General features: G+C 35.8%; 2 protein-coding genes across 2 annotated transcripts in view; both read right to left on the bottom strand.

Moving 5' to 3' along the window:
- LOC149773542 (caveolin-1-like) overlaps window positions 1-10,851 on the bottom strand; it is a 114,415-nt gene extending 103,564 nt beyond the window's left edge. Inside the window, exon 1 of the mRNA XM_089946403.1 lies at window positions 10,665-10,851. Coding sequence (XP_089802529.1) covers window positions 10,665-10,851 — 187 coding nt within the window. The remainder of the gene's footprint in view (window positions 1-10,664) is intronic.
- Window positions 10,852-13,500: 2,649 nt separating this feature from the next.
- On the bottom strand, window positions 13,501-15,715 carry LOC149773541 (caveolin-1-like). Its single transcript, XM_089946416.1, has 2 exons — window positions 15,558-15,715; window positions 13,501-14,226 (listed from the first exon to the last, which is right to left on the bottom strand). The coding sequence occupies exons 1-2, from the start codon at window positions 15,621-15,623 to the stop codon at window positions 13,900-13,902; spliced, it is 393 nt and encodes a 130-aa protein (XP_089802542.1). The 5' UTR covers window positions 15,624-15,715; the 3' UTR covers window positions 13,501-13,899.
- Between the last annotated feature and the right edge of the window lie 10,506 nt (window positions 15,716-26,221).

Genomic DNA, 26,221 nt, shown 5'->3' with positions numbered 1-26,221 from the left:
GAATTTAATTTGCAATGATGTAAATTGTTTTTAAATTTTCACTTCTGTTCTAGGAAAATAAATTATTACAAAATTTGTTGGTTTTTCCTCTTTTCATTGACTTAGTTTCAGACCACAGAGTCGTAATAATACATTTCCTTTAAAATTACATTTCATTTCAGAATTATTTTTAAAGTTTGTCCTTTTGTACAGAATTGTCTTATACCATAAAATGAAATTTAAATAATGTTGTTGTTGTTGTGTTGTTTAACGCAATTTTTCAGCACACGATAGGCTATGCATGGCGGCCGGTATTAATGGTGGAGGAAGAACCAGGGAAAACCCCAGGAAGAACCACCGACCCACGAGAAGCTACTGTCAAGCTTTCTCACATACCCACATTGGCTGGATCCTAGACTGGAACCCACGCAGACAGAGGTGAGATGGCAGTGATTCTTAACGGAGAGAGCTTTAGACCACTTGGCCACTCGGGGCCGCCAAATTTAAATAATAACAAATAATATATTGATATATTGTTTAATAATATGCTGAATATATAACTAACTAAAAAAAAATAGCTGAAAAAAATAATATACATTTTTAAGTACAGGTCAAATGTACCGTATTTACTCATTTATGAGTAGAATCAAACTGCAAACAACAAAGATCCTTATCTGGCGTAGTATAATGCGCGTGCATATCTGGGTCCATATTGTTGGTTCTACTGATTACTCCTATCAAGCTGGACAGACCCAGATTTGTCGGTTTATGATGCAGTTGACCGGGACTTATATGCGAGTACAAACGGTATTGGTTAGACATTTTTCATTATTTATAAAGCCCTATGGACGTAGGAAATTATCAAATATTATGAACGGATTAAATGATTTGATAGTTAATTTTAGAATTTAGACCTTTGAATCGATAGTGTCCAGCCGGTGAATTTAAAGTGTGTTAATGACAAATCTCGTAAATTATGGCAGCTATCAATAAAGTGTGTGGCGACATGAGATGAAAACGATTGATTTACAGAGATATTTAAGTCAAATGTATGTTTATTCATTCATTTCTATACGTGCTGCCGGGTTTGTCCAACAAGTATGCCACACTTTTTACAGGTTATCAAATAAATATCATTTTGATGTTGTACATTTAGTAACAAATAGCAACCTGTGCAAACATCCGGGTCTGTTACATTTAGTTGCTGAACCCTTCACTGCAAAAACGATTTGTTTCTTAATTTAAATCTACCAAGGAAATCTTTGAGATTATTTGTTCTTTTATAAGCATGTGTAGACCTGCTTTAGTGAAGAGATTCAATACTCAAGTTATACGATATTTGTGACAGATCACATTATTAGTTGATAATCTTACCTATATTAGGTAAACTTGGATTATATTCAATAACGAAATAAATTATATTGTCACCTTTGTCCCTGATTTTATATTTTAGTGAATCAAGCTGTGTGAGAGAAATATTTTCAAAAGCAGCATTAATAATAACAGTTGGATAATTTTTCTTTAATACAATTTTACTGTAATGCTGTCAAACTTGTTTTAAAGGCATTATCACCAGAAATAAATCTTCCGTATCTTGTCGCTAGAGTGTAAAGGATTCTATCTTCACTGATTACTGATGACAAGAAAAATAGTTCACATATTGGTGAATAAAGGTGTGTTTTAACAGGTACCGTATCATTACCTTCATTGTTAGCAACTTCTACATCCAATAATGATGCTTTATATTTGACACGTTGAACGTACATGTAACGGTACGGTGAAATTTATTTAAACAGTACGGGAAATGGTAGAAGTCTTTAAATGAATGATTCCATATCATTAAAATGTAATATAGGAATCTTAGCTGCACATCTGCAATGAAAAGAAATTTATTCAAGAACTCTGTTTCTAATTTACCCATGAATAGCAACTAATAAATGTAGGACTATCCATTGGTGTACCCACCTTTTGAATAGAGTTCGTATCACTAAACTGAAAATAAGTTGTTTTCAGTCACAAACTTTATTTAAACAGAAACATTCTTTTCTGGATTGTCTATGTGTAGTTTCCACTTTTCTTAGATGGTGTTTTTGAAATAGCATTTTAATGGTCATCCCCTACAGGTAATCAAATTAGTATATTTGTATGAGTATGTACACACTGCCTTGTTCTGTTGTTTTAGGAACACAAACGTAAGTACACAAAGTTAGCAATGAGTAAGCATGCAAACAACAACAATCATCTAAATTAATAATAATAATAATAATAATAATAATATAAGAAGAAGAAGAAGAAGAGAAGAATACTAATAATAATAAAAAAACTATAATAATTATAAGAAGAAGAAGAAGAAGAAGAAGAAGAAGAAGAAAAAGAAGAAGAAGAAGAAGAGAAGAATACTAATAATAATAAAAAAACTATAATAATTATAAGAAGAAGAAGAAGAAGAAGAAGAAGAAAAAGAAGAAGAAAAGTATAATAATAATAATATATAAGCCTATATAAATAATAATAATAATAATGAGAAGAAGAACAGAAGAATATTAATAAGATTAAAAACTATAATAATAATAATAGCAACAATACAAACAACAACAACAACAACCACAAATGGACTAAAAACAGGAGCTTGTGATCATTAGCAAACTTGTTCATTTTATGATCGAGAAAGTAAAATGTATTTCTATTTGTTATTACACCTATCAAATGCATGAATATATATATGAATATAACTATATGTATTGTATGAACTATATATTAACACACTGATATGCTATAAAATAAGTTGATATATTCAAGCACTTGCTGTGATTTACTTTTCCATGCCTTTCCGTTCAGTTGTATGCTGGGATTATTTCAACGATCTAAAATCTTTACTATTCTTTTTGAAAAAGAAACTACCCCACTCTTTCATTAAAAAAACCCAAATGCATTGCAGATATCTTAGTTGAATAAAGAACCCATGCTGTATCGAAGAACAGTTAACAAAGTCACCATTCAGCAAGAAAAACGAATGGGGAACGAAAACCGGGGAAATGCGCATACGTTATCAACCCTATTACAGTTACGTACTTTCTTTAGCTATTCACCTTGATAAAGTTATCTGTGCTGTTTAGATTTCTGTTGTCGATATTTATTTTGCCACGTTTTACAATGTAGATGATAATCCAAGATACAGAATCCTTCTCTGAAATCCACCTGGCGACTGAAAAATCACGGTAATTCCTTTTTGGTAGACCCTATAACGAGTCTATGAAGAAACTTTATTGCACCCGAATATATTATACAGAGATTTAAGCACGAATAAACGCGTAATACAATTCTCCGAAACGGAATTACACCTAAGACTATTGTCACAAACAATGATGAGTCACACATTATTTGTAATACTTCCTATGAAGTTAAGAGTTGTTGTTTAGGGTGCAATGGACAGGTTTATGCAAAGAGTTAACACCACATCCATCTGCCCAATGAAAGAAAGATAAAAAATACACTCGTAAAGTAGAAAAGTCCCATGTGCTGGATAGCTATATTAAAACAAAGTATAAGAATACTATTTACTTGACCAGAGAAACTAATGGAAGTTTATAGCAAAATACGTTTGTAGACCACAGCGCCAAAATTATTCGTTCGTTTTTCACGTCAAAAGGTAGTTTTTGACACTATTTAATGCTCACACTGCAAACACAACACATTTCCCTAGACAATAATTCTGAAAAAATTGTGTACTAAAGAGCTTGGTACAATTCAAAATAGTTGCCATTCCAGCCGTATCCTTGCTTTGTACCCATATGTTTACTGGAATAGGTGGCTAGCTCTTTTTCGTTTCTGACTATTGGCATAGATAGTTCCCGAATAACATCATCAGCAACCACATTGGTGTTTTTCTGGCAGATTTACAGTTGGGTTTATATGGTATTTGGAAGTTGAAATAAATTCATTGAATCTCAAGACACTGTTTAAAAAATACATACATAAACAGAACACAGATCAGGCTACCTTGTTAAAAATGGTCTGTTTTGGTAGTCGCATATAGGAAAAACTGCCAGGTCCAGATAAAATGGGCAGAATATTGTATGCTAGTGACATTTTCCGGAAGCGTCACTGTCCACATGCTGGGAAGTAACTATGGAAGATGTACGTGCCTCACATCAATTTCAAGAACAACACATGCCCGAAACACCTAATTCACAAATATAGCCATATCTTTAATTATTAAATGATAATATCTCAAAACGTCACCTCATAGCCTTAAGTTAGGATAGTCTTAAGTTAAGAAAAGTGCCAGGGGCCAATTTACAAAATTAACCCATGCTACCTCGTATAGATAGACCATAAACTGATCGTTGTATATGAGCGTGTACCAATCCTTAACAAGTTAGATAATATTTATAGGACGTTTCTCAGCTAAAGAACTAATTTATGACTATTCCGGTTATACAAAGTACCGGATGCATTCGCTTATAAATTCAGTCAAACTGGAAGCAATTTATGAGTCCATCTGCAATTACATAGATCGTTAACCGTTTTCTTCGTTTTGATCGACATATTCTCAACGGTTGTCTTTAGCGTCACATCGATACAAAAAACTTAACTAATCTTTCTTTGTTTTGGCAGCTTCTCATCGCTTTCGTTGATGATGTGAACGCTGATCTAGCGAGGTTAGGATGGATGTTCATTCAGCGTGAACATCAGTAAAAGCATCTGCGAGATGACCGTATTGCAGTAGTGCTGTTTCGATGATGTCTCTTAACAACCCAGGTTATGTTTGTTGTTTAGCAGCTATTGCCACCAACTTGTCACCTTGTTTTAAATCATGTGTCGTTGCAACGTGGTTGGATTTCGTACAATCGCTTTTGTCACCGGTATAAATAACAGCACGGCAGTATCACGTTGAAATTCCTGTTCGCCAATGAGTTGCCACATACGCTGCTTAATCGCCTGCCTTTGTTCGAGAAATGTTGTTATCAGCGCAGTTCAGTCTCCGGGTAAACTTACTCTGACAAACGGCAGGATAATGATAATATCACATTGGTTACAACTAGTGAGCCTCAGGGATGTAAAACCTATCAAAACCATGTCGGTACATTTCTGGAATTTCTTCCGCACCGCGAAGAAACACGAGAAAATCACGTTTGGTATGCGTCTCCTCGTGATAAGCCCGTTTAAACTCGGCGGCACTGATATAATTACAGTGGTCTTGTGTTACTGAGTCTATGTCGCGATTGTCCAAACCGGAAAAGAGTACCAAACTACCGGTATTACGCCTGATATATTTAAGAGTGTCATGAACGAGATATATCGTGTTACAACCTTTGTTCTTCGAGAGCGAAAAGTACTCGTTGATCTTATTCATGACTTTACATCAATTTTAATATCGTCAAACACCTGATCATTCAGAAGCTGGTCTACATGAATAATCTCTTTAGGTTCTTTTATCGCGATCACATCCTGATCAGTCGCAGGGAAGTTTCCTTCCACGGATTAAAGAATTTCGTTAAAATCCGATAACTATCTGCATTGATCCTAACCAGGGTTGAGTGTATACACCTTCACGGTGTCGTATTTTAATCCGTTCTTCAGCAGTATGTTCATCAACAAATTAATCTTAGCGAGACCTGTGTGCCCTGTGATCATGTAATGGCAATATGGTAATAAAAAGCATGCAGCGGCAGGGTCACGTTTCATGTTACACCAACACTCGCTAAAAAATCAAACACCCAATCTTTAACCATACAGTGAATGCTACTATTTGAAACGCCAGACGCTAGCTGTTAACGACTGTAAACGTCTTCAGTTTAATTTATTCTTACAAATAACATGAGTTACTCTGCGTTTGGCATTATCACTGCAGGTGAAAGCGTTATCGAATCCAGAGGGGTATATCGAATCCAGAAAGGGATGTCAGCAACAATGTTGATAAAACTGCGAAAATCATGACCGATGAACTTAACCTTTAGCGAACACCTAATTATTAACGTGTCGACGTCGGACAGCGTTTATGAAACATGTGATACTAATAAACTTTACGCAAACGCGCGTTGAGTTGAAAACAACGTTATCGTTATACTATCGCCGTCCAACGCACCAAAAAGCGATCAGAATTTATCGCTAATCCTCCTCGGTATATTCTACGTAATTTACTGCATATTATGCGCTTAATCAGTTTCAGCGACTAGCAAATGGACTTCAGCTTAGTACGTCGATTGGTGGATTGAGATTCAGTGTCAGATAGAAATTAGGATTAGGAAGTTTCATCAGCGATGACGTATTGGTAACATCGCCAGGATCCCCAGCAAGAAACATATCAGATCGACGCTGAGGAATGTTTTGTTATCAGCACCTTGGGTCACAACATATGTCCTTGAACTATGCGACAAAAGAAAAGAACTGATAAAGGGAAAAAGAGATCACGAAGGAGCTAGAAAATACAGAGAGATAAACAACATGATCAGGACAATCATGAGAAAGAAAAACGAATCCTGTATAGAAAGACAATGCTGAAAAATCGAAGACACTCTGAGTAGAAATGACAGCAAAATGGCATATCAACTGGTGAAAGATCTCACAACCCATAAACAAGAAAAAACCACCACCATCAAAGACAAATCAGGAAAATGCCTCACATAAGATCAAAATATCCTCAAGCAATGGACAGAATACTGCTCAGAATTGTACAATCATAAGACCCAAGGAGATCCAGAAGTAACTAATGAAGACGTCCACAACAGGATCCAACGAGCCATTGGATCCTATGAAGACCGCTTGACCACTGTTAAAAGGTGAAAACTGAAGTGGTAGGTCATGTCTCAAGATCATCTGGACTGGCACAAAGAGTATTGCAAGGTACGGTGCGATGGTTCAGAAGAAGATGCAGACAGAAAAAATGTGGGAAGGCAATGTTAAAGAGTGTATATGCATGTGATTTGGAGATTCCCAAATGACAGTAAAGAACAGGGAAAGATGGAGAGAAGAATTTGGTTGTAAAGTCAAGTGTGGTGCCCCAACGACCTCTTGGGTTAAAGGATTAATGATGATGTTGATGACCGTCGCTGAAATACAGCGGTGTTATGTTAAACATATCGGCAGCAGAACACAATAACCCCAAACATAGTTGTTTTAAAACTTACAGCGAATGATCTCATTTAAAATTTAATCGCGTATGATGATTTAATCAACACCGTGTTGATAGCAAGATGACTAGAATCGTTGGTATCACTCGCGATCTTGTTAAACTCTAATTTGCCCTTGTGCAAGTTGATGAGACTGATGATGAAAAGGTTCAAACGGCAAATAACACTATCGAAACATAAAACAAACCAATTCGTACAAATTTACTGTTCTTGATTACGGTGGAGTTGTTTAAAGTTTTGTGCCTGTGGCGGAAATTAGACAGAAACAGTTACAAAATACCATCGATAAATGGAATGTCGTTGCAACGACAGAAAATCCATCGCATTGAACAGGGAAATGAAGGATAACCTAAACCTAATCCTGTCAGAATTAGATCACGAAATGATAGATACCAACGTGGCAAAAGAAGACGACGTTGCATGCGAGCCGCTGTATATTGAAAAGACATAAAGAGGTAAACGAATGCGTGAAAAAATCTATCGCAAAATAGAATTTTTTAAAACCATCAAGAGTTGAAAAATCAACCAATATTTTACGAAGATACCCGAATCAATTACGAGGACGTTTCAAACGATAATTGGAAATCATGTCACTGCCTGATAAGAAAGTAAAACCCGATAATATTCTGGAAGAAGATGAACCAGATGATGTTTGGAATATATATAAAAAATAGATAAGTATTATTATAATCACAGTGTTTTTAGAGTATGGAAAAATTGATCCTGATTTGGTTGCGGCAGCGTATAGTTACCTAGAGGCTTTAAACCTAGTGGATGATGATTAAGTGCTGAAGATGTCAGCGCATGCTGCTGAGTTAGATGATTTTCCAGCTGAAAATTGTGCTGATCCTCCAGGGAAAATTTAAATTACGACAAGAACTCTTACTCATATACTGAACCTTGCACTACACAGATATAAAAAAGCTTGCACTGAATATGGTCATTTAAGAGACCTGTTTATACGGATTCTATCTGACGCCGGTGTTATTCTGCAATCGGCTTTTAAGAAACTAAAGCTAATGTTGAGCACAAACAAGAAGAGAAGAGAAAAGAAAGAAAAGAATACGAACACTTTTGTAACAACAAACTAAAATTTTGAATAAAATTAGAAGATGCCTTTGTGGAAACGATCTTTCGTATGCACGAGCTGAAAAGAGATGAACATCAATGATGATATATTCACCGAATTAATCCCGATGTCGGTCGTGAGATATCAAAACATTTACGAGAATAAATACGCTGATTAAAGTTTGTATCGCAAATGAAACCTGACGTGTTTTACTTTTGATACTGATGTTCTCTTCTTTTCATCAAAGATATTCTTATTGTCTTCCAGTGATAGTTATTTCCTTAGACGCTTTATTTAATAGCCAAAACTCCATTTGCTCATCTGTCGCAATTTTGATCGCGAATACAGTACATTATTCTTTAATAATTTAACACCACCATTACTTCTTTCTCCTATTGTTTATGGGTTAACGGAATCGAGATTAACCAGAAGGTTGCCAAATCGATCACCCTTGATATTATCTATTACATTCTCAATGGGGATCGCTCCTCTGTAAAATTCGAATACAAGCCTGTGATGAGACTCCGTCGAGTTTCTTTTATATCTTTTTCAAACACTGTTATAATCAAATAGCCCACTTTGCCAATGTACTGTAGTGATAAAATAGTTTCCGTCCCTTGCCCTTGGGCCGAACATTGTCATCCTTTACGCTCTCGTAGTTCCTGAACACTGGGTGAATCCTCTACTGAGCCATTGTTGTTATATAATATATCAGTTTGCTTTGTTATGTTTAATATAACATATAACCTTAGAAATCTGAGAAACCGCAATCTCTAAACGGAATCCTTGGACTTGATGAAATACAGCAGCGAATAATTTCAACGGGAGTATTTCAACAACATGCTCGTCCGGTTGTTTCCCGTCGTGCAATATGATTACATTGAATATAAACGTCGGCATGTCTTCTTGGAGCAAATCTAATAAAAACTTGTGGCTTATTTATGATAATTCTTTTAGCAAATCAGCTACGTTTGACGATCCCGTGTCGATTGGTTTAATCAATTTATCCTCACCGAAAAGTGATAGTATTCCTATCGCGATCGGTTCTTTATAACGACCGTAATCTGAGCAATGAAACCCTATATCGTACCAAGGACTCAATCCCAACTGAATCATCGTGCACTTTTGAAAAACGGAGTCGATGAGTAAACCATGATCAGCCACCGGAAGACTTCTAATCCGGATAATAATTTGTGGTAAATAATATTCTCCTATATCTCCAACACCATGACAAAAAGGACATTTAATTCCAGTCGAACAATTTCGTTATCGGTCGTAATATATCCATCCGTTTAGTAACGGAATGCTGGTATGTCCTTGATGCTTACCCTCAAAGTTTCCATGGAGAAGACATGAGTATATCATCTGATAACTTGTTCAAAAAGAAAACCCAACAGAGTATTTCGTCAATGAGGACTCTTGTGGGTTTATTGTCTTTTTAATCACACCATCCTCATTTGAGAAAGAACAAAAACCCATCACGGAAACTAATTCTGAGCCTCCAAAGGTGGTTTCCATGACTTAATATCATTCATCGGTTTTCTGCTTGGTTTTATAACGGTTAATAAATTCTTACGATTTTTGTTTGAATGTTTGTTCCATTGTGAATATGCCCGTAACAGTTGTCCAATTATTAAACCATTGCGTTTTTATGTAAGGCAAGCATAGGAGAGGTAGGATAACGAGATACTTGCGGATAATGATCCCAGTCCATCGACTTCGACATCTCTGTTTTGATTTCAGTAAGTACGTAAGTTGCAGAACAGAGCAGTTTGTTCTCTGAACTGTCTGTGGTACCCTTGCTTGATCAATAGAAGGTGTACAACAGATATCAGATATATACTGCTCGCGCTTCTGCATTGCCTCAGTAGTTCTCTGGTCAAAGCCTGTAGCTCCAGTATGGACGAGACATCTTCAGGTTGGACTATTTGGTCAAAGTCGAAATGTTTCAAGGATTACTTGAAGAAATATTTGAAGCGTTTGTGTCCTCGATAAGATCGTTTTCCCTGCTTCAGCTCGAAGATGATCTTCTTTGGTTATCGCTCTTCTGCAATCCTATTGTCGTGGCCTGCGCATAGCAAGTGTGACTTCGTCAGAAGCGTGTGATTGCTTGGAATGCTTGTCGCGCAAAAAACTCAGTGTATTGTACCCTGTCCTACCATCTTATCCTCACGTAAAAATATTTCATCTCTCTTGGCATGACGTCTGTACACCTTCTAGGTCTCGGAAGCATACAGCAGTGTTTCCAGCACAATAGCTTTGTTGATCTTAAGGTGTAAGGTTTATTTGCAGACTGATGCCTCTGTGCTCTCAAACATTTTAGTTTAGTTCGCCAAAGACCACACTTGCTTTAATAATTCTGGCCTTGTTTTCATCATCGATGTTGACTGCACGTGTATGTGTGCTGCCTATACATGTGAACGTGTCCACTGCCAGAAAAGGTTTTCCATTTACTGTGATGATATACTGTATGTAACGCTTACATGCTGCAGGTTGGTGCATCACAGCTCGCTTGATTGTGAGACCCCTATTGTCATACATTGATGCGAAATGGTCCATACTGTATTGCATGTCAGACTCAAATTTTTGGTTGATGGAACAGTCGTCGACAAATAGGAGGTCATGAACAATCACTTCCTGTAATGTCGTCTGAGCCTGCAGTCTCATCATATTGAAGAGTTTGCACTTAGCCTGGTATCAGATGTCAATATGGAGGCATTAAGCTCTTTGTCTTGCAGTAGTCTGCCATGTGGCAGCAAATATAGAGCATGGCGACTGTGTGCCTGTCGCCAGACCATCATTCAGGACTTCTCATTCCCTTCGTTACTCTGACACCTTTCCTGTCTCTTCTCGTGTCGATAACGTTATCAAGATGATACCAGTGCTTGTAGCATAGGTACATATTATACGTCATGTTGAGCTTTAAGGAGTGGAACACTGTGTTGGCGATTAGCAGGTCATGTTCAGTACATTTCTTCAGAAGGCGAAGACCGCAGTTGTGTTTGCCAAAGTAATTTTTTCCTAAGATACATGGCCTCGTCAGGAGAAAGGAGATCCGTGCGACCTTAAGCAGTGAAGTCACCAAGACTGAGCCTAAGGTACTTATGAGTCTTGTATGTATGTATGTATGTAAGTATGTATGTATGCATGCATGCATGCATGTATGTATGTATGTATGTATGTATGTATGTATGTATGTATGTATGCATGCATGCATGCATGCATGTATGTATGCATGCATGCATGCATGCATGTATGTATGTATGTGTGTATGTGTGTATGTATGTTAACGACAAATAGGCTCATTGAAATAAATGTAGTGATCATTTCGAAAATCTAACTTGGCCAGGCATGTTTATGTACTGACTGACGATCAACTATTACATCAACACCGGCCAATTTATACTGTTTACATTGCATGGTTACAGTACAAGAGTACACAGACCTTAGGCAGCAGGTCTTATGTAATCAAAATCAATAAAAACTCACCCATAAAGTGTTGTCCTCAACAAGAACCCACCCAGGGATTAAACAGTTTGATTCATTACATGTTACTCATATATGCTTATAAAAACAGCGGCTTTCAATCTAATATTTACATATTTCACTGTACGAGGATTTTGTATGTTAATTTGATGATGTCACCGGTCAATTACATCGAAAAATCTATTGTTCTCGTAATTTAATATCTTAAAGAAAACAAAACATGTATCAGTGAAAGTAAATAATACTGCATCATGTAATTTACTATTAATGAGGTCTCCATTGTAAACATTTTGTTTTGACGATTATAGACGATGATTGTGGGTAAGAGAAATATATATGCAAACATATTATATTTTGGCTCTCTATTCAAACTGTTATGACTGACGTCAATCCGGTATATATTTTGAATATATTCCTACTAAAAACGGTTTTTACTTAATATGAAATGTTATTTCAATAGATATATAACAGGAAATTCCTGCAAGATACAAAAAAAATCTTATATAAAAGTTATAACAACTTGCTGCAGATTTCTAGGGTCCCCGCGGGTGTCCGAGTGGTCTAAAGCTCTCGCCTTTACAGAGCACTGCCATATCATATCTGTCACCGTGGGCTCTAGTCTCGGGCTCGGCCAACGTAGGTCGGTGGTTTATTTTTAGGGTTCTTCCTCCATCAGAAATACTAGTTGAAATGTATAGCCTGCTTATCGTGTGCTGAACAATGGCCAACCCACAATCAACCCACAACAACATATTTCGACACTTAGCATCATAAAAACGTATTTGCGACAGATTGTGTTTTGGAAATGTGTAGGGATTTCATAACTTAGAAAAGTCAGATCCGTATAAAATTAATATAAGGCAATAAAAATCAAATCACCATATATTTTCTAGTATCGACTGTGGAACTGTTTAATCTTGCCCAGATTGAGGGTTGGTGAGTTTGGGGTTTCGGGAAACACCATATAAACGCTGTAAGAAAAACGTACCCACACAAACGCACAGTCACTTGTCACTTGAAAATTTACAATCGCTTTATTCTTGCGCACATTATGAGTACCATGCACACTTTGAGTAAATAGATACATAGACGTCTGCTTTGGTGCCCTTTATAGGAAGAAATGTCGGGTCCCTGTTAATTATTAATATTTTATTCTCTCTCTCTCTCTCTCTCTCTCTCTCTCTCTCTCTCTCTCTTTCTCTCTCTCTGTGGATGTTGCATTTTGAACAAAAGCCCTCACGAATTTCCAGATAGACATTTCCGACATGTCAATGAAATTTGCTTATCACACAATTGCCGATGTCTAAGTGTTTGCCTTCCAGTGTGGTCCTGCTGTTGTTAGTTGGCATCTTGCTAAATATTGTTGGTATGGGAAGCCTTTCCTCTACCTAAACTAAACAATAGGACCCGAAGTATCTCAGAAACTACTGCTTTGATTTTACCCAGATTTTGAAAATTCCTTTAGTTCATGTAATAAATCTGTAAAATTCCATATATTTGAATGTATTAGTAAAGATTTTCTTATTTAAATTCACTTGGGCAGAATTCGAATTTTGGAAATGTCAGATGAAAAGATTGCTCTGCTGCCGATATATATGTTGAAACAGGTATTGCGCTAAACTCACCATCGCAATTGCTACATTGTGTTTAATGCATGACAACAGTCTATAAACATTGCTAATCGAAGAATGTATCCTATATCCGTCGTGAGAAAATATGCAGAACGTTTCCGAGCAGTGTTCTTGCTATTTCTACACAAAATGAAACTTTTGCAGCAGCAAAAAAAAAAACAAAAAAAAAAAAAAAAAAAAAAAAAAAAAACAACAACAAAAATATTACGAACAAGTATTTATAATATAACAGTTTTCATTAGTTATATTTACACATAAGGTGAAGATCAGACTGTCATTGTGTTACACATAAGGTGAAGATCAGACTGTCATCGTGTTACACATAAGGTGAAGATCAGACTGTCATTGTGTTGTAAGATACACTCTGCTTGTTCCATACCCCGTGCATTTTATTATAGTTTGACTTGGATACTGTCTACAATATTCGTGCAAACATGCCGTAAAGTAAGTTCCGTATTAGAGCAATATTATTCCAAAACTGTTCTTATATCCATGCTTGCGCAAGATTGATCCAATTTCGAAACCGTAACCTGAAAATGTAATATTTTTTTTAAAATGCATTTAAAAAGGTGATTCTCTTGGCTGACAGAGAAAGTCATATTTAGTCCTTCTTGAAGGCGGAGAATAGAAGGCCACACGCTTCACAGCACGGTTCCAGGCAACACTTGATATACATTCCGTATACCTTCTTCGAGTAGCCGCAGTTGATATTTAGGATCTTCAGATTCGGCGTGTATATCCAGATGTGGATGAAAGAGATGTAGGCGAACTCACATCCCAATTGTGCGGCAATACAGAGTCCGCAACACAGAGTTTGAAGCTTGTAGCAGCAGTTCTTCCACAGATTAAAGCAACCGTAGGACATTGTCCATACACAGTCAAAACTATGCGTGCTGTCAGGCTCGGCGATGACATCCTCAAAATGACACTATAAAAATAAATTCAAATTAATATATTTGCTCCTATAATATTGCAAAATTTTTATTTCCTGTAATTACCGCCATGAACATAACTACAGACATAACCCGATCATAAATTTTATTTATTCGTCCCTATATAACATTTTTCTAATCTTTTCTTTTATTCGAGTAATAAGTAAATGATATTTCAGACTCAGAAAATTAAGACTAAAATTTAGTTTCACTGACTCTACCAGAATCAGTTTCGTAGTTTAGTAATTGTTGGTAGTTAGAATAAAAATAAAATGCAGTGATGGCGTTTTCTTGTTTTTTGTTGTCAACAACATAAAGTATGAACCAGTCTCATTTTCATTCCAATAAAAATGAAATTGAAGCTTCCAAAAACAATTGACACATTCATGTTAACCGCGTGTAAGTCCCAGATCCAGACTAATATGATTGTTAGGTTAGAAATTTTGACCATATAGGAGACTTGAATTCGATCACAAAAAGCATTATTTTTCAAAGTCAAAACTTGAATACTGTTATTTTAAAACTACTGAAAACTTTACACACGCAGATATATATATATATATATATATATATATATATATATATATATATATATATATATATATATATATATATATATATATATATATATAGGCTTTATTTTAAATTTGATTAATTCTCTACTTCTCTTGACCTACTCTGAATTAACGACAATTACAGTATATGTAAATTTGGGTGGGGACAACATCTGTCTCAACCATTCGTGTGTATGTGTTTGTTTCGTTGTGTTTCTGTTCGTATACGTGGGGCTATTTGGTTATAATGAACAGAAAAGAGAAAGAAGCTTCCAATAATACAATGCATATATTAATTAAGTAAGCAACGAATTGCCAAAATTGTATGTCACAACATTTGGGTTATAAAGACCACTCCAAACAAATTAAGTCTGTTTATTTGATATACTGGATATTTCAATTATAAATGACATTACATTCGTTAGAACATAAAAGATTTTACTTGTTTCGTAAATTACTGGTATGGTAGGGGTTTTTTTTAACACTGGCGTATTCCCATTTATGCTGGAATAAGTATACGATTCAAAACCAAATATTTCCTTAGCACGAAGTATGGAACTTACCAGGCCTATCAGCGAAACATTTTTTCAATAAAGAATTAAAATTTAATTGAGACTCGCATTTGTTTCACTTTAACATCTGAATAAAACATTCGAATTAGGTTCAGTAAACGTGTCTTTACAAACTACAAATATGATGACATGCCATTATCATTTGGATACGTACTGTTTTTGTTATCACATATGTTAAGTTGTGCTATATAAAATTCTTACCAGTAAGTGATCGTTGATGTTGTTTGGATCTCTGTTGATAAGATCAACTCCCGCTTGGTCTCCCATCCTACAAAGTTGCGAGACGGGGTACAATGGAGTTTTATAATCCGAATAGGCAACACGGAATGAAAGCTGAGACAACTCGATTCCATTTATACCTTTGTATCAATTTATTTCCTGTCGTCATGGGAGCTCATTGAAAACTTAACGACACATTGAACTGCTTTCCTTTGCGTAATGTAAATGTAAATTTGTACATGTATTAACTTAATATATACAAGGGCATACCACGAGATGAAATTGTGAAAATAAGGTCAAACTATTCAAGAAATTTTATTATCTCGCCGTTCTTGATTAAAGTGTATAGTTTTCCCCACCTATCACCGAGACGTGCCATAACTATAATACATGGGTGTTCCACTTCCTATATATGTTTCACTGATATTTTCTCATAAAGTGACGTTTCAAAATTGCATCAATTTTCCATTGTTTGAAAGTGTCTCCCACTTAGTACCTCTTTCTGCACTCAGTGTTAACGCTTAAAAAAAGTGTCTTTGATCTTTTTAAGGATGGTGTTTTGTTTATCTTGCCCAATAGTAACTTGATTTATTTATATTAGAGATTGTGTGGAGTGGTTCTTGATCTCCGCCTCACTGAGAACTTAACATCTGCATTGCAATGCAAAGTGTTTTTATAAAAAAATTAATATTGTGAAATTTACTATCTTAATGACTATTGGTAATATACAATTCAGTACAGGTGGGTGTGAGATAGTACTCCTATTTTAAGTCTTTGGTATAACTCAACCGGGGATTGAACCCACGGCCTCGAATGCGGGAGGTCGTGGGTTCGATCCCCTGTCGAGTCATACCAAAGACTTACAGAAATGGTACTAACAGCTGCCTCGCTTGGCGCCCAGCATTAAGAGGTTAGTGTTAGGACTGGTCGGCCTGGTGTCAGGATAATGCGAATGGGTGGGGGACATGGGGGACATCATGCTACATATCTGCGGCATGATGCCCCAGTGCTAGACATCACTGTAAACTGTCGCAATGCAGAAATCGTTTAGATATCACTGAAAAATTGTTAGAGCTACGTTATAAATCAAAATCACACACACACACACACACACACACACACACACACACACTATTATTGTGAAGAAATGGCTAAATGATCATGGTAATATCAATTCTCTTTCTGTTTCAATTAAGTATTGTGCAGCATGTAGCAATGATTATGTTAAATTATAACTTGTCACAAAAACAATTTCCTACATTTTGTCCATCAACTTTGACGCAGTGTGCAACAATATCAAGTATGTATGTAGTGAAATGAAATGACACTGACACTTATGAATAATCCATTTAGTGGCAAGCATTTAAAATAAAACTTAGAGAAATTGACCATGAGCTTTATTTCCGCACAAACTATTTGCAAATAAACTGGATCCTAATTAGTTCAGAACAACCATGACATTAATTTCTACAAACGTATGACGGCCATGTATAACATTTTCTGATGAAGACAATAACACAATTCTCAATATAATTTGGCAATAAATACTATAATGATAATGCTAATTACAAACATTATGATATTCCTCAAAATGCAGAGGCTGGAATAATCATATTCTCTGCTCAGGTCGTACTGTACATGTTGAACGATCTATTGTACAACTATTGGTAATTCAGTTGTCTCAACTTTATTAATTACTGAATCTCGAGTTAAAATCTCTAACAACTTTCTCTGTATCATAATAATGGGTTCAGGGCAAAATGTACAAAATACAAGACTTTGGTCTAGTATTTTCTTTTAATTTAGACCATAGGTCATATTAAACTGCTTCCTTGGGTTCTGGTTTCTAAAGCAAAGGACTACAAAGAACATAAGTAACTAGTAATCACAAATACAGTACAATGTCACTGAAATATTACGTACATGAACGTAACTAATTGTACTAATGCGTATCAAGACTCTCCGTGGTCTATTCGACATACAATCCAATGCAGAAAAACGCACGGATATATATTCATGAATACATACTATATTCATCGTCACTAAGCTTGTTGCACTATATGTACTTTAACATTTATCATTTGTGACAATCGTGACAACCACCAAAACTGAACGAGGTACCATCTTGTAAAGTATGCAACGGCTTGTATATCTCACCTTTTCATGTTGTAATTTTGTATAAAAAAAAATCTTTTTCGTAAATTGATTCACATTCTTGTTTTGCAAGATGTGCCTTCTCAAACACCAGCGGAAATGCATACAACAATTAGAATAGTTCTCGTGCTTGCAATTAAGTTCAATATACATTCCAAGTATGCATACATATAATGTTAATTCAGAATAAGTAGCTAATGACAAGTACTTATCATTATCTGAAGACGGTAATTAAGAACTAAAGACTAATGATACTCAAAGGTAGAAACGTTAGCGGATTAATACTTAAAGAAGTGCATATGGTGAAAGTTCAGATGAAAAGAAGTAATATGCAAACAAGTAAATAAATTTTTGTCATAGTATGTATTTCAGGAATGTTTGTAATTCTCATTGCTATTATTAAAACCGATCAAACCTGTAGTTTCAATATGGAAAGTTTGACAGCCATCGTGTTACAGGTACCAAGGGACCGTGTTGACTGGAAATATTTAATATGGCAGCCCTGGTGACCATACACACCAACGTGCCGGGGACACGCCTTGAAAGGCGCACTTCCACATTTAGAAATAGAGACCAAATTAGACTGACATGACTTGACCTAGTAATTAAAACATTGAAAAAAGTGTATCTAAGTATGTCCTCACTTGGTCGTTTTGTCTTCTTCAACATCATACCATGCACAAAAATACCCACGTTCTACTCGACTCAGTGAGTATCAGTCGGAAAACAGTCCCTTTTGACGGGGTAACAGTTTTATTTGTCAGTTCCATGGCCTTCTCGCACACGTTTCTACCGAAATACTTATATATTATGTTTTCATTTTAACACAGAAAAGAAGATCTATTTAGTAATGGATAGTCCACGATTCTTAACAAAATTCGCCAAATTAGACAGATCTCGAACGAATAAAAACTGCCCGTTTTGCATATGTAGTCAGAATGATCATGAAATCAAACATAAATCATCGAATTCAATCGACATTACTATAAAAGTGCCTACGTGTTTAAACACACTTAACGTTACTATCGCTGGCATTGTCTCCACTGGAGCCACTGTAAATCCATTTATGATGATTTTATCTATCGCCAGTGTTATTTTTGGTATCAGCTTTAAAAAAGTAATGATAAAACTCCAAAGCAAACAAACAACAAAAAACACCTAAACGACGAAGAACGCTTTTGTAACGTACATGCAAATTTTGAATAAACACAGGTGATGCCTTGACGCATGCACGAGCTGATTCTATAGTTCAAAATCATTGACGACTTGATTACCGAATTAATCCCGATATCGGTGCTGAGATATCAAACAGTTTATGAGAAGAAATAAGATGGTTAAAGTTTGTATCGGAAAGTAAAACTGCTGTTTTTAATTGTTCATAGCGATGTTCTCTGCTTCCAACCGCAGATATTATTAATTATCTTCCAGTGAATAGTTAGTTCCTTAGACGCTTCATGTATCGAAGAAGTCTCCGTTTGCTCATTCGTCGCAACGTTGATTGCGATATACAGTAAAATTCTTTTCCTCTCTTTGGGTCGAACATTGCCGTACTAATCGTCGTCATTGCTCTCAAAGTTACTGAACACTTGTTGAGTCCTCTACTGAGTCATTGTTGTTATATAAGGTGACATTTTACTTTTCTTAAATAGAAAGCATCAAATAAAAAGTCCGAGCAACTGATCGGTCGATGATATCTCTAAACATAATCCTTTCCGCTTGATGAAAAATACAGCAACGAATACTTTAAATGGGAGTATTGCAACATCGTACTCGTCCGGTTGTTTGCCGTCGTGAAATTCGATTACATCGTATATTAACATCGGCATGTCAGCTTCGTTTGACTATTCCATGTCGGTCAGTGTTATCATTTTATCCTCACAGAAAAATGATATTATTCCTATCGCGATCATATCATTATAACGACTATAATTCGAGCAATTAAAACTTTTATCGTACAAAGGATTCAATCCGACTTGAGTCATCGTGAATTGTTGTAAAACCTTGTCGATGAGTAAACCATGATCAGCCACCATATTCCCAACATCACGACGAAAACTACATTTAAATCCCAGTTGAATAATTTTGTTATCGGTCATAATATAAGCATCAGTTTAGTGAAGGAATACTGATATGTCCTTGATGATGATGCTATTACCAGCAATGTTTCCAACGAGAAGACTTTCAGTATATCGTCGGATCATTGGTTCAAAAAGATATCTACAACAGAACAGTTTCGTCGATGAGAACGTTTGTGGGTTTATTTTATTTTTAATCAGACCATCCGTATTTGAGAAAGGACAACAACCAATCACGGAAGGTAGTTCTCAGCCTCCGATGGTAGTATCCGTGAGTGGATATCATTCATCGGTTTTCTGCTTGGTTTTATAACGGTTATTAAATTCTTCCAATGTGTGCTTCAGTATTTGTTACATTGTGATTATACCCAAAACAGTTGTCTAGCTAGTACACCATCGCGTTTTTATGAAAGGCAAACATATGGGAGGTAATATAGATACTTGTTTTTATTGTTTGTCCTTCGAGTTCGACATCACTAATTGGTTTGATTTATGCGCGTATGTAAGTGGCTGAACAGGCGAATTTGTGCTCTCTAACACCCTTGTTTAATCAATAGAAGATGTGCAACAGTTATACGATTTCTGCTGCTTGCGCTTCTGTATTGCCTCTGCAATTCTTCTCTTGTCAAAGCATGTAGCTCCAGTATGGACGAGACTCGGCCAGGTAAGGAGACAATTTGTACAAGATCGTCCGCAGAGTCAAGGTCAATGTCAAAGTCTTTCAAAGATTTTTTCAGCGCGTCTTTGAAACGCTTCTATATTCCCCTTCCCATCCAACATCGTGTTTCCTGCTTCAGCTCAAAACATTGATCTTCTTTGGTAATAACCCTTCTGACATCCTGATGAAAATCAAGTATGACTTTGTCAGCAAGATATGAATGCTTGGAATGCTTGCCGTGCAAGAATCTCAGTGTCTGGGACCAAGTCCTATCATCTTATCGTCAAGTGAAAATGGAACAGCTCTCTTGGCATGACGTCGGTACACCTAGGTGTCGCAAGCACATTGCAAGGTCGTCAACACAATAGCTTTGTAGACCTTAAGTTGTGTTTGTAGACTGATGCCTCCGCTCTCGCAATATTTGAGTTTAGTCTGATAAACGCCAAATTTGCTTTAATAATTCTGGCGTTAGATGCTGGTTGTGAAACCGAAACTGCCATCAACTGAAGAGAAATGGTCCATACACTGTTGCATGTCAGACTCGGATTTTTCGTTTAGGAAGTGTCGTCGGAAAATAGGAGCTCATGAACAACCAGCTCCTATAATATCAGTAGTGTTAAAAAGGAGGTGTCAAGACCAAAACACTATTTAGTATTGGACGACAACATAATTCTTCCCCCTCCATAGTCCCCTCAAGTTAGTCAAAACAACTACGGAAACAACTTGTTGAGGTAACCGTATATTTCATAATCGATTATCAACACGATGACACGTTATTGAATCGTCGACGTCGTCAAGCAAAACAGAGTTTGATCCAGTAATACCTCTTATATGCGAATACTCATATATTTCAGACAAAATTGCAGGAGAATATTATATGATATTTCACACACAAATCCTGAAGATTTCTCGAGATATTTTTAACGTCTCAGCTTTTGCAATCATATAACTCTCATCATCGTGACAGAACAAGTACATATTTATTTCACAGCTGATAAGAGAATAGGTTCTAACATTTTTTGATAAAGTTTCCATGAGAAACTATTGTCTAATTAACATAAATTTTCAGCTGCTCATCAACTGTAAGTCTTGTGTATTTGTTTTGCGATATTGTATTATTACAGTTTTATCGAAATCTTTTGTGATCAAAGCAAGTTTATCAAAATATTCCGAATACTCATCGCAAACTAGAGATAACGCTCTGTTGTTTCTATTTCAAAGCTCTATTTGGTATCATGTCTACAACTAAATCGTAGTTGATCTAACATTATAATCTTTACACCTTTGAGATAAGCTCGAAGTTGATTCAATATATTTTTATAAGTCGCTGTTGCTATCTTACAAGATGCGTTTTTGTTCTCATATATTAGTTGTATCTTTTGTTAATCGCAATACCTGCTCCTAACACTATCAGCAATAACGGATTTGCTGTTCCTCCTGTTGATTCTATTCCTGCTGTTGTTAACACAACTGGAATATAGTTTAACACGTTTATGATTTTGCTGTAATAATTGTATGGTGCGTCTGATACAGTCAAGATTTTTATTATACTACTTGTAATATTTGATTATCTTGTTGTTGTCGTTGTCTGAGAGACTTGATGATATGTGGTTGAAGTCGATCACATATTTTTTCGTCATTATTGATATGCGCTAACAAATTTTAAATTTTCTGTTGTTATTGGTTTGAAATTTGAAAGATCTTTTAGTTTGATTTCTTCATAAAAGTTAAACATTTTATCAGCAATAGCTTTATTTAGCAGCGGACGAAAATTACTATTAGCATGATCAGCAAGAAAATATTTATATTCTTTTTATACATCAAATGATGTATCCTCGTACTAATATTAATTATTTTTACATAGGGTTCAATAAGAAACGTGGGATCGATATTGTATGGTATTTCAGCAATATCGTTTACACTGTCATGGTAAAGATCTTTTGTTGATTCGAAGTAATTTAGTACAGATATTAAATTATCAATTTAATATTGTTATGCACTAGATGTTGTGCAAGTACTGCATATGATGTTGCAAAAGACAAACGTCCACGTTTATCAGTGTCGAAATTGATGTTATCTGATATTAGGTTTAGAGACCAAACAATCAAATATTTAAACTTTTGAATTTTGTTTCTGTCAGCAGCTTTCTAGCTTCATTTTTATAGTCTTTTAGTAAAATCTTTGTATAACGATTAAATCTACTCTGACATCAATATGTTAGATAATATTGCTCATACTTGTTATGTCATCGAGCGTTTGATAAAAATAAATCTCTTTCAGCATCGCTGTAAAATTCGATCGCCATCTCAATTGCGTTTACTGCTATCAGTGCCGCACTTATATACTGCTCAGAATATTTTTATAATCGCTGTTTGTCAACGAGTCAACCAATATCAGACACACCGTCGCCAGTGAATTCGAGTAATGTTTTATTTTTACCAGGATAATCTAATACAAGCGAAATATTCTGCGTTTAGCAAAACTGTCACTCGTTCTGCGATTATTTCGTAATCTAATTTTTTATTTCATCTATTTCATTAAGTTGATCATGATTTCTTTTATTCGATCTTGTTCTTGTTTTTTGCCACCATGAGATTGTATCATCGTTTGGATGACAATATTTGCTGATAATATCACATTCTCTGATAGCTTGATTTTGCTGTGGACCTCTCATACTTGCAACTCTGACAAAATTGTCTTCGTTATCTGTTAAACCAGGTGATTCTAAAGTTAAACGTTTCATTTCATCAATTATATTTGCTGCTCGTGCTCCATTTGCACTCTCTGGGTCTAGTTGATCATAATTAGCTAACACTAATATTTCTGTTTCAGGATTAAATACAACATTGTAAAACTCTTTTGCGACCCTGATCGACGGAGGATCAACATACATTATAAACTACATCTACACTAAATCGCGTACAACTGAAACATTGTCAAACTCGGTAACTAGTTGCTGCATCTACGATATATATCCGAGAATAAATATACTTGTTAACCGTGTAAGCATCAGCGATAGTAAACTGTTAACTAGTTGAGATATAAACACCCATTGCACTGTACAGAGTCGTCGATATGGTATTATCTATCCATCCCTCTAGTCACCAGTTGTATATGCAGCCGACACAAGCATTTAATCGTCTTCGTAGCTGAAATTCTCATACGGCAACAGCTACCGGGAACTGAATTTTTATTAAAACATTAGTTGTTTCTCCATATCTTGTCCACTCGGGACCTCCGAATATGACGCTGTAAAACAAAAAAGCATAATTTTGGATTATTTCCTGGATACTGTGCTGATGCTGTTGCTGTAAATCCCCAACAATTATCTGTCGAATCAACAAGATGTGGAATAGAACCGACGTTAATGCGAGCTCATTTTGTGCTGCCAGTAAGATATCGGCATAAAGTGTATTTTCAATATCTGATACAGCAATAGGACTATAAGTTGGTGTTATCTTGTTGACGCTCATAGCAATGGCTGCTGTGATTGTGCCTCCAATTCGCTTAACGTAAATGGCATCAACTCATGTACCTGAAACGGCATCTGTATTATTTGCTGCCACGTCGACGTAAGATTGTCAGATCAAATGGAGATACTGGATAATATGATGTTATTTTATTTGATCCCATGTTTAGCATGCCTGTCATTGTGTCTACGGAGTTTGCTGCCCGTATTGCGATATAACTAGTGATCATATCGACGTAGTTGTTTGTCAGAGCTGATGTTGTTGATGCTGATGGAAATGCTGTTGATGTTATCTTGTTGACGCCAATGTCAAGATTACCTGTCATTGTGTCACAGGATTTTATAACAAAATGTTGTCTGACAAGTTTTACGTTTGCTATCCATCTATCGTTGGACAGCAGATTATTATCAAGCTGAGTGGTGTATATCACTTTTCCACCCATGTGTAACGAACTTGTCATTGATCCTCCAGCACGTTTTAAGTATGGCATCAATGATCCTTTCAGGTGATCATAGGATATTGCATCTGATTTTTCACTTGGAGGAAAGACTGTTTGTAGGCATGTTATCGTACGGCCGTTAATAATGAAATAGCACCTGGTACAAAATCCCAAGATTTGCTTATTTTTAAATTTGCTACCGTATTTATTTGATACTTACCGCCTGAGCAAGATTCTGATTAGATAGAGGGTAAGTTATTTCCAGGTTTATTATTCATGTGATGTTTATATCACAGGTAATTATGCCACCGGCAAGTGGAAGTTTATCTGATACAGCTGTGGTTAGCTGATTATACTAACAGATTGTGTGTTATCAGCATTGTTTAACCAATATGATAAGCCGAGACTTGTTATCCTAATGTTGTTGAGGTTGATGCTGCTGGTCATTATGCCGCCAGCAAATGAAAGTTCGTCAGACACAGCTGTGGTTAGTTGATTATAACTAACGACTTGTGTATTATTGACTTGACAGGAGCATATGTTGTTTCTAGATCTAATACTCGTTTGGTGACATTATAAGGTTGTCAGTCATTGTGTCACCGGAACGCTTGTATAATTTGTCAGATCAACATCTGTTGTTGTTGCAGTTGTTTCAGCAGATGAACTACTGACTAATGAACCAAATTTTGTGTAGTAGCTAATGTTATTGTAACTGTTGCTGATACAATGTTCTGCATATGTTATATAATGAGCATAATAAACTTTGATACCGAGCGAATAATTAAAAATAAACACAACTTTGAGCTAACGGATTGTCGTTACCTGATAGTTGGACGTACTAGATCTGGCAAAACAAACTTATTCATGAATCTGTTGCTCAACTATATATACATCTACGATTGGGTGTATATCTACACGATAAATCCTCCGCAGGACAAAGCTGGGTTGCTGAACGAGTACAACGAAAAACAAAAACAAAATGAACTTGGTGCTGGCGAAGACACATTTGTTATAAGGACACCATAAGATCTTGTTCCTGTTGCCGAGCTAAACACGGACGAAGATAAGCTTGTCGTTTTTGATCATATCCAGTTGAGCAATGCCGAAATGGATAATATCAAAACTTACTTTTCATTGTCGAGAAATCGAAGATTATTACAATTTATCTTTCCCAGGATTTTTATTACGTCAATCTTTTCATCAGAAGAAATACGGGATGGTTTGTACTGTTTAACGGACTTGACAACAACATTGACGTGCATAAAATATCACGAGAACAATCCGACGACTTTTCCAGGGACAAAGTTGTTGAGCTGTATTATGGGGGAGCTCATGGAAATTAGTTTTTTTCTTTTTCAATAAACTTGCTAGAGATACCAAGGATATGTTTCGACGAGGGATCGACAGGTTCTTCGACTGTAAAGAAGTCTAAGATTCACAATAATGGCCAAGGCGCTGATAAATATTATATTGACATATGTAGCTACTAGAGCTGCGTTTAAGAAAAAAGTTGAGGAAGAACGTGCTGGACAACAACAAATCGCGGAATAAACTGCAAGACTAGTTAAGCCTATTGTCGATTTTGTACTTGGAAAGCAACACGGCAACGACAAAATATTCCCGGAAGACCTAGAAAAATTAAAAGAAAATGGTTTGTGAGGACTACTTGAAGAAGGACAAAAGAAGGTTGCTGCTGATATTATTACAAAAGCTGCTTCTGAAATTGAAGCCGTAAAACAATAACAATAAAAATCAAATGATGATAGTTTAAAACACAGTAGGTTTACTGCAAAGAAACAAATTGAACTTTTAATTTTTTTAAAAAGTTCCAGGATCTAATGACTAGTGGA

Source organism: Sinohyriopsis cumingii, unplaced genomic scaffold (genome assembly GCF_028554795.1).
Source record: "Sinohyriopsis cumingii isolate HCF-2022 unplaced genomic scaffold, ASM2855479v2 utg000646l, whole genome shotgun sequence".
Taxonomy (NCBI): Eukaryota; Metazoa; Mollusca; class Bivalvia; order Unionida; family Unionidae; genus Sinohyriopsis; species Sinohyriopsis cumingii.
Note: the sequence above shows the minus strand (reverse complement) of the source record. Positions and strands in the feature narration are given on the sequence as shown.